The sequence below is a fragment of the Octodon degus genome, unplaced genomic scaffold, assembly GCF_000260255.1.
Source record: "Octodon degus isolate 3935 unplaced genomic scaffold, OctDeg1.0 scaffold00328, whole genome shotgun sequence".
Taxonomy (NCBI): domain Eukaryota; kingdom Metazoa; phylum Chordata; class Mammalia; order Rodentia; family Octodontidae; genus Octodon; species Octodon degus.
The window spans coordinates 1084081-1094067 of record NW_004524904.1 but is presented as its reverse complement, the minus strand read 5'-3'; the positions used below and the strand labels follow the sequence as shown (position 1 = coordinate 1094067).

Here is a 9987-nt window from a genome sequence, read left to right as displayed (position 1 = left end):
GTGGGGGACTCAGGTCAATAATTTCTGACATTACCAGTTAAACAGAAGACCCAATGCTATTATGGGCTACTGGACTCTTTTAGAATATTTTGCTGAGTTGACACACCTATAATATTCAATAACAGAACTTAGAAAAAATGGGGTATACCTATGAATGTCCATTTTGTATCTGTGTATTCAAAGAGATTGGGATAGATACATAGTTGAATTTTCTTAATGAATAGAATGATTTGTTCTAATGGTGTTTGTAAATAGGATCACAAGTCCGCATCTTGTACAGTAATTAGCCACTAAGAAGTATATATGCAGTGTATTAATTGTTGCAACTGTCCTTCTGATTTGATTTGAAACTGTCTCATTGCTATCTGTTTGTCAATAAAACTTTGAAAAAAAACACCATAAGCACATGGAAATTAAATGATAACCTTCTAAACAGCCAGTGGGCCAGAGATGAAATTAAGGAAGAAAGTAAAACCTATTTACAATCAAGTGAATATGCAGGTGAAACTTACTGGAACCTGTGAGATGCAGTGAAAGCTGTTTTAAGATGGAAATTTATACCAATAAATTCTCACTTAAGAAAACAAAATGAACCCAAATAAGTGATCATAAATGACAACTCAAACTCTTAGAAAAACATGAACAAGTCAAGCCCAAAGCCCAAAGAAGGTAGAAAATTATAAATATTAGAACAAACTAATGCAATGGCATCAAAGAAAATAACACAAAGAATGATTGAATAAAAGACTTGGTTATTTGAATGAACAAAATTGATAAAGCTGTAGCCTATTTTGTCAAAAAAAGGAAATAAAAACTCAAATTCATGCAATAAATGAAAAGGGCAACATCACTACAGACCCTATAGAAATTCAGAAGATTATCAATACCTACTTCCAAAGTCTTACTTTCACAGGATGGAAAACACAGAGGAAATAGACTGTTTCCAAGATGCATATTAATTTCCAAAGCAGAGTCAAGAAGATATAAAAACTCAGAATAACTCAATAACAGGAAATAAAATTAAAAATTTAATAAAAACCTACCAACAAAGAAAAGCCCAGGTCCTCGTGGATTCAATGCTGAATTCTACATGAAATTTAGAAAAGGTCTAATGCCAACTTTTCTCAAACTGTTCAATGAAATCAAATGGAAGCAATTCTCCCAAACTGATTCCTAGAGGCAAGCATTATTTTGATACCAAAACCAGAGAAATACCCAACTAAAAAAGAGAACTACAGGTCGATATCCCTCATGAACATAGATGTAAAAGTCCCTAATAAAATACTAGAAAAAAGGCAGCAAAACATCAAGAAGATTATATAGCACAACTAAGTGAGCTTCATCCCAAGAATGCAGGGATGGTTCATTATTCTCAAATCCATGGATGTAATACAGCACGTCAACAAAGCCAAAGACAGACATCACATGATCTTCTCAATAGATGCAGAAAAAACTTTTAACAAAGTCCATCACATCACTCTTTCATGATAAAAACCTTACAAAGAATCAGAGTAAATGGTCTCTATCTCCACTTGGTAAAAATCATCTATAAGAAACCATCAGCAAACATACTAAATGGACAAAAATGGAAAAGCTTCCGTTTAAAAACAGAAGCAAAGCAAGGATGTCTGCTTCTACTCCTGTTCAATATAGTTCTAGAAAGATTAGCCAAAGTCATTAGGCAAGAGAAAGAAATAAAAGAAATAATGATTGGAAAAGAAGAAGTGAAATTATAGTTATTTGCTCATGAGATGGTATTCTGCATAGAAGACTCCGGAAACTGCACTAAGAAACTTGTAGATTTAATAAATAAATTCTATAGCATAGCAGGATACAAATTCAACACTGAAAAAACAATAGTATTTTTGCACACAAACAACAAACACACTGAGAGTGAAATTAGTGAAATCATGCTTTGGAATAAAACCTCCCAAAAAGAAGTACTCAGGAATCAATTTCACAAAAGAAAAGACTTATACAATGAACATTAAAGCACACAGAAAGGAAATTGAAGAGGATTTCATAAAATGGAAAGATAGTCCATGATCCTGAATAGGAGCAAAAAACATTATGAAAATTGCCATACTCCTAAATTTATTATATAAATTCAATGCAATCTTGATTAAAATATGATTGGAATGTCTCACAGATATAAAGAAAACATTCCTCAAATTCATCTGGAACCAGAAGAGACTCAGAATATTAAAAGCAATCCGTGGCAACAATGGAAAGGCAGGAGGCATCACAATACATGTCCTAAAATTATGCTACAAATCTACTCTGGTAAAATCAGCAGGTACTGGCATAACAACAGACCTGAGGATCAATGGAGCAGATCAGAAGATTCAGACACAACTAGAAACATACTCAGCCACCTTATCTTTGGAAAAGGGGCCAAATATCTTCACTAGAAGAAACAGAGCTTCTTTTCTTTTATGTGTTTAACTAGGATCATTAATTTATTTTATTTTTAAATTTTTTATTAATTTTAATGAGAAAGAAATAGCAATGATATAGTTTCAAAACAGCTTTATAAGACAGTTACAATAATTAATATATTGCATATTGTTGTCATCATAGTAGTTATTCAGAGTACAAGATGCAGACATGATATCTTGTCTAAACAATATTAGTACAAACCTTTATTCTCATTGAACTAAGAAAAAGTAGATGTATATCTGTCCTATTTTGCATATACCTATTTTTTTTCACTAAAAAATGGTCCTTCATTCATATCCCCCTTTTTTGTTTTGTTTTGTCAGAAATGTGTGTTCCATTGCTGTTAGAGAAGCTGTATTTGGAGAAATCTTCAAAGGACCTTTTTATACTTGATGCCAATTCAAATATTGTAGGTACCTGAATTCAGCAAAATAACCTAAGATAGTCCAATAATCCTTAATAGCTGTGGATTATCAGCAGAACTGGCAATTCTAAGAACCTGTTGACTTGATTTTTTCTACAGAACTTATTATTCTGTAAAATTGACTTTCCACACACTGAAGGCTGAAATTAGATCCATGTCTATCAGCATACACTAAACTGTAGTTAAAATGGATCAAATATTTAAACACTAAAACAGAAACACTAAATTTCCTGGAGGAGGATGTAGGCAGAAATATTAAAGGCATAGGAGGAGGTAAAGAGTTCACAAACAAAAACCAAAGTGCACATGAAATATTTCAAAGAATCAACATGTCAGATCTCATCATTTTAAAATGTTTCTGTTCTTCAAAGAAATCACCAAAAGAGTTAAAGGAAAACTCGTGAACTGGGATAAATTATAACCAGCTGCCCCTCTGACAAATGACTTCTATCTAGAACATATGAAAATTAACAGAAATGCCCCCAAATTAAAAAAATCCTTTCCAAATACAGACATCTGAGATGAATATATCCTTCTCAGATGAAGAAATACAAATGACAAATAAATAAATGAAGAAATGTTTAATATCATATGCAATTTGAGAAATTCAAATTAAAACAACACTGAGATTCAATCTCATCAAGAAAGAATGAGTATCATCAAGAAGTCAACCAATAACAAATGCTGGTGGGGCTGTGGGAACAGGTATCCTTGTCCACTGTTGGTGGGAATTCATACTGGTACAACTGCTATGAAATCAGTGTGAAAAGTTTTCAAAAAGCTTGGATTTCAGGTCGAATCCAAAACAGCTAGTCCTCCCACACATTTGCAACCTCCTCCAGGGCTTGTGGGAGGTGCTGCAGTGTGAAGATGATGAAGAGGAGGAAGAGGGAATGGTAGTGGTGATAAGATGCTTATGTTCCCATATACAATAAGAAGGGTGTTGCAAATGGCACAGTGGAACATTCAGGGCCTGCCCACAACTGACTGTACATAGGCTTTTTTGGAAGGAGGAGTGAGCAACTCTTAGCTGAGGAAGGCAGAGAAAAGGGAAGACTTGTTCCATGATCATTACACAAAGCACAGCTAGACAGCCCCAGTAGGAAAGACAGGATGGGAAGTGAAGAGGTAAATGAACAGGGTAGAAAGGAAGTGGAGAAGGCATAAGAAGGGAGAGGAAAGGGAAAGGGGAGGGGGAGATGAGGGAAAGAGAGGTAGTGGGAGGAGGAGGAAGGGAGAGGGGCATCAAGAGAGAAAGGGTAAGGGAGAGAGAAGGACAAAAGGAGAGGGAGAGGGAACAGAGGAAGTGGGACGGGAAATGAAGGGAGCAGGGCGAGGAGGGGGAGGGGAAGGGAGGGAAGAAGGAGGTACAAAGGAGGGGAAGGGGGCAAGGAAGAGGAGGCAAAGGAGAGGGGGAGGGGGAGACGTCCTGCTTCTTCCCTGGCTGGGCTAAGAGCCTAAGAACAGCTCCTGGCCAAGGAACCTGGGCTGTATTATAGGAAGGAAGACACAGAGACAGGTGATATTCACCCCCAAGTCGGCCTTCAGCCTAGGTAATTGGGGCCATGCACATTTGCAAGGGTACCTGCAGCTGAGGACCAGGACACCTGTGACTAGGAAATTCCTGTACCTAGGCTTCAGACCAAGACTGCGAACCACAGAGAAGATCTGCATGTTGTGGGGTGGAGCACAGAGAGGACGGTGCAGAAGCTCAGGAGTGCTGTCACTTGCAAGATGGTTTGATGCTTTATTCCTGTTGTTATTTTGGTACTTGCAGTTATGGTAAGCTTGCCACCTTGTTGAATTTGGGTCACCTTTCTCTCTCTCTCTCTCTCTCTCTCTCTCTCTCTCTCTCTCTCTCTGTCTGTCTGTCTGTCTGTCTGTCTGTCTGTCTGCCTGTCTGTCTCTCTCTCTCTGTCTCTCTCTTCCATTTTAACTTTTCTTTCTTTTGGTTCTTCTTTATTGGTATTGGCTACTATGGTACTTGAAGTTTCAAGGCTTTCCCCTTTGGCTTGCTCCACAGCTCAGCATCTCTACTTTCTGTCTCTCCACTGTCTCCCTCCTTACTGTGCTTCCTGGTTCTCATTGCCACACCCTTCCTCTTATCTCTCCAGTGACCTAAGTATAACAGGAAACTAAGTTCACCAGCCCACAAGAATGAACCAGTGCTACAAATGGAATTGTACCATTTCAAAGCATGCCAAGCTATGCCTTAACAAAGCTGGGCTAGGAGGCTGGAGATAAGTTAACTATGGACATATTAGCGGGCACCAGCAACCTGACAACTTCCCTCAATCTCTACATTTCCACATACCTGCTTACATCATCCCACCTACAAAAGTATTCTCCCAAATCCCCTCAACCCCAGTCTTAATTCATAACAAAATAAAGGTAATGGTCTGACTTCTTGTTTAATTTTATTTATTAATTTATTCATTACTTTTCTCTCTTCCTATTGACATATCTCTTCCTTTCTCCCAAACCTCATGCTCCAGATAAATCTCAGACAGCAGAATGAAGTCTCTAAGAGGTACTTACAATATTTAGCATAATCAAAGCAAGTTTTAATGTTTATTCATCTTTTTCTTTCTGAGACAGGCTCTTGCTATATGGTGCAAGCTGGCCTTGAGGTCACTCGGTAGCCCTGGCTGGTCTGGAACTTCAACAATCTTTATGCCTCAGCCTCCCAAGTTTTGGGATTATAGGCATGTACCACCGCACCTGACTCTTAATGTTTATTCTTAAAGTACACCTGACTCTGTTGATGCTGTAGAAAGTTTCTGCTGACAGCAGTGACAGGTTCCATCCAAAGAAGTCAGATTGCTTCAGGGGGTAGATAATACCTCTGGATGAATGAAGCCAAGATCACGACACTATTGAAATGATCTACATGTCAGCATCAGTCTTGCAACTCTCTGCTTGATGGCAAAACTCAACACCCAGAATGGAAGGAACATGAAAAAAGAAGAGAACAGAGTTACCACAAAAACTCCTAATTCTCCAAAAGCAGATGCAAGGGGCACTGATTGAAAGGAAAGCAAACACCAGACAGCTGACGTGCATGCCAGGATCATGAAGAAAGAATGAGAAAACAAAAGAAAAACTTGTCAAGGTAAGAGAGGACAAAGCCTACGTGTGGATATTGGCAAAACAAATGAAAAATTGTTAAGAGCTAACCAAAAATGGTTAAATGCCTAAATGGCAAATTTGCTAGAAAGGTAGATTGCATAAAATGGTGCCAAAAGAAACACATAAAATCCACACTGGAAATTTCGGAGGCAACTTTATCCCCTCACCCAGTATAGGGTGTGAATGAGGCCAAGTCTGCTTGGGAGATGCCACCACAAGGTGCTGCGTGTGGGAGGCATCTTTCTCACACCCAGGTTTCCAGCTGGTGTGATAGCTGGGTGCAGGGAAGAGGAGTAGCTTGTCCTCCACAAAAGGGGTTCTCACACTATGAATGTATGTGCTCTGAAGACAAGTAAAATGTGGGAGAAAAGAAAAAGAACATCAAATTTTTGTTTTGGCATTTAAACTGTTGAATTTCTTTCAAAACCTGATCATGTAACACTATCATCATTCAATAAAAGAATATAATGTGTGATGCATGAATGAAAAGGTATGAAGTAACTCATTTATTTTTCATTCTAATAATGAAAATTAAAACTGAAAGACCTAAACGGTATCATATGAAAGAATAACATTTATAGATAGCTCATTTAATCTCAGAAGAAATTATTTTTTAATTTTAAAGATGAAATACAAAAACGAACAACTAGAACAAATAACAACAATGAAGACAGAAAGACAGCAAAATAAGACAGTCCAAATGGTAAACAGAAACGATACAGAATTTCACTAAACAAAATAATAGGAATTCAACAAGTGTTATATAACATAATGCTATCTTCAAATTAGTTGTTTAGATTGCCAGGTATAAGCATGAAAAATTGGTTTAAAAATTTACAAGAAATTAAAAGGGAGAAGAATGAAAACTTCAAGCATTACGGCTCCTTTCAACAGGCTTCAGTCTTAAATGAAAAGCCTTATTTCTGCCATATATCCACAAGGGTGATTAAAACATGTACCATAATGTTTCTTATCTGCATCTGACATTGAGGAAATTTACATAAAAACTTTGGAAAATAGTGTCTACTTCCTTTTGCGTATCTACCAGGAGGGAAGGTGGGTCCAAGCTAAAATACCAACCTTGGTCTTGTTCAGTGACACTCACTGTCTTCCTATTCCTGGCAACAGTGGTCCCCCATCTGCAGCCTTTTCAGGATCAATTGAAATGATTGTTAAGAGCACAGGGGTTGCAGGGTCAACTCCTGGGCTGTGGGGTCAGGAGCTTTGGTTGGAGGTGAGAAGTACACGTCTGGAAATTTGCTGGGTGATGAAATGCGAGACACATCTGGCCCAGCCACTACACCTCTCTCCAGCGTGGAGCTCATCCTCCTCATATGGCCACTGTGACCAGAACACAAAGCCAAGAGGCTGAGCTTGGAGTTCACACAGCAAATGAAAGTTCCTTGTGTAGTCTGGAGGTGCTGCTCTGCCAGGAGACTGTGGTGCTTGTCTCGCTGTTATGTCCTTTTGATAGCTGTGGGCCTGGTCAGCGCTGGTTACTCTCTGCACTCAAATTCACACCAACAGGAAGGCAATGAGGACAATGTGGATAAGTGCATGCTAAACGAGATGACAAAGAGCTTGTACCCATGACTTCCCTGCTGTGGGCTGGTGGAGGTGAGACTAGGGGAGGTAATGTTTATCGTGATGGGCTCGCATGAAGTGAAACCTGAAGGCTGAGTCTAGAGTGTGTGTGTGTGTGTTGTGAGGCTCCTCCACAGGGCTGACTAGATAGATTTGAAACATGAGGGGAATATATTTCTTATATTTCTCTTCTCTTTGGAAGGGAGAATCATAGTCTAGTACAAATTGCACATTAGATAGATATCCATGTGAAATACTTTAGATTATTACACATAATTCCACTGAATTTACCATAGTCTATAATTATTTTTAATCTAAAATCAATACTCAATGCTTTCTAAGCACATGTACAAGTGATGTCTTTTGTTTATATATCCATATCCTTTGCATCTCTCTGTATTTTCTGTTTATTTACAAAATTTAACATAATATAACATACTAATATTACTTTTCAATAATATAAAGAGTCTTTGATGAGTGAATTCTGTTAAAAAAATCAACATTTTCTACCTTTATACACTCTCTTTTTTATGCAATTCACACTTTTGCTGAACAATTTTTGAGCAAAAATATTTTTTTCACTGCACTCTTTACATCTTTGTTTCTTAAAGTGTAGATCAGAGGGTTAAGACTGGGTGTGACAATGGTATATAAAAATGTAAAGAACTTTCCTTCTCCCTGGGATGTGGTATTCTGTGGCTTCATGTACATGTAAATCAGTGTTCCATAAAACAGAGTTACCACCATGAGGTGGGAACCACAGGTATTAAGGGCCTTTTTCCACCTTGCTGATGATTTGATCCTTGTCACAGCTCGAGTGATGACTCCATATGAGATGAGAATGAGGCACACAGGTACTAGAAGAAATACAACTCCAAGAGCAGAGATAACGTACTCAATGATTTTGGAATACACACAAGCCATCTTGATCAAGGCTGGCATCTCACAAAAGAAATTATCCACTTCTTTGTGCCCACACCTTGGCAAGTTCAAAGTCAAGGAACAAAGAATTATGGCACTGCCAATGCCACCCAGCCAGCAGGTCAGCACCATCCTCAGGCAAAGCTGAGGGTGCATTATCACAGTGTAGTGCAGAGGCTGGCAGACAGCGGCATAGCGGTCGTAGGCCATCACAGCTAGGAGAAGACACTCTGTGGCTCCCAAATCTAGAGCAATGAAGAACTGGAGCACACACCCTCCATAGGTAATGGACTTGTTTCCACCCCACAGGTTTACCAGCATCTGGGGGACAATACTAGTTGTATAACAGAGGTCTAGGAAAGAGAGGTTAGACAAAAAGAAATACATGGGTGTGTGGAGCTGGGGGTCTAGGTAAGACACAATGATGATGATAGAGTTTCCTGCCAGAGCCACCGTATAGAAGATGAAGGCAAGCACAGAGATGATGGGCTCCAGTTGGGGACGATCAGAAAACCCCAGAAGGATGAAGTCTGTTCGCAAACTTCCATTGCTCATTTCCATGGCTCCCTGAGGAAAGTTAGGAGGTGACACCATGGGAACCAACAGTGTCAGCCCCAGAGAGAGAGGACAATCTGTGCTGTACATCAGCTATACTTCAGGTGTACTTGTTTTGTAAATTTCCTTGTGTAGCAGATTGCCTGTTTTCTATCATCATTGCCTTTAGCCTCTCTGCATTTAGTCATTTCCCAAGTAATAGGCCAAGTCTAGGTTCCTGGGTGCATTTCTTTCCAAAGGCTTACTATCTAATGTCGCCCATAGTTCCATGTGTGTGATTGAATAATAGAGCCATGAAGTCCACTGCAGGAATTATGAGCTAGATATACTTTCAGAAAATATGTTCCCTTGAAACGAGGACTCTGTCTGTCCCTGAGGTGAGCTTTCCCAACTCCTAAAAGGTGGGTAGATCCATGTGTGAACAGAACATGTAGAACTGTGGTGTTCCAATTGTGGTTAGAGCCTCAGGGACAGGTCACAGCTTAAGTTCCCGAATGCTTTGATTGCAAATCTACCAGGCTGTTTTCAGGGTTTCATGTTGGGATGGTGTTGGGAACTTAAAAGCCATCAATTTTAAAGTGGAAATGGGCCTCAGAAACCAGGAGTCCTGCACTGCACATCGCAGTTCTCTGTGTATGGAAGATTCACACCAGCCCTGTAGTATAGATGCAGTGGCCAGGACTCAGCTGCATGGGCAGCAGCCTGATTCCTTAGTCAACATTCATCTTCACCTCTGCCTTCAGGAGCTGCCACTTCACAGTCAGGCATGGGCTCTACTTGTTCCTTCTAAAGTAGCAGAGGGAGAAAATTCAATGTGTCCTCTTTTTTAAAGTTAAATCAAATAGCAACGTTAGTGAAAAAGTCAACATAAACTGAAAAACAGAAGTAAAAGTTGAGGAATTGAGGTAAGTTCCCTGGAACTCCCATGCAGTCAG

General features: G+C 39.1%; 1 protein-coding gene across 1 annotated transcript; it reads right to left on the bottom strand.

Moving 5' to 3' along the window:
- Window positions 1-8113: 8113 nt before the first annotated feature.
- Window positions 8114-9058, bottom strand: LOC101562205 (olfactory receptor 2W1-like). The gene has a single exon (XM_004647814.1). It carries the CDS (start codon window positions 9056-9058, stop codon window positions 8114-8116), a length of 945 nt encoding a protein of 314 aa, XP_004647871.1.
- Between the last annotated feature and the right edge of the window lie 929 nt (window positions 9059-9987).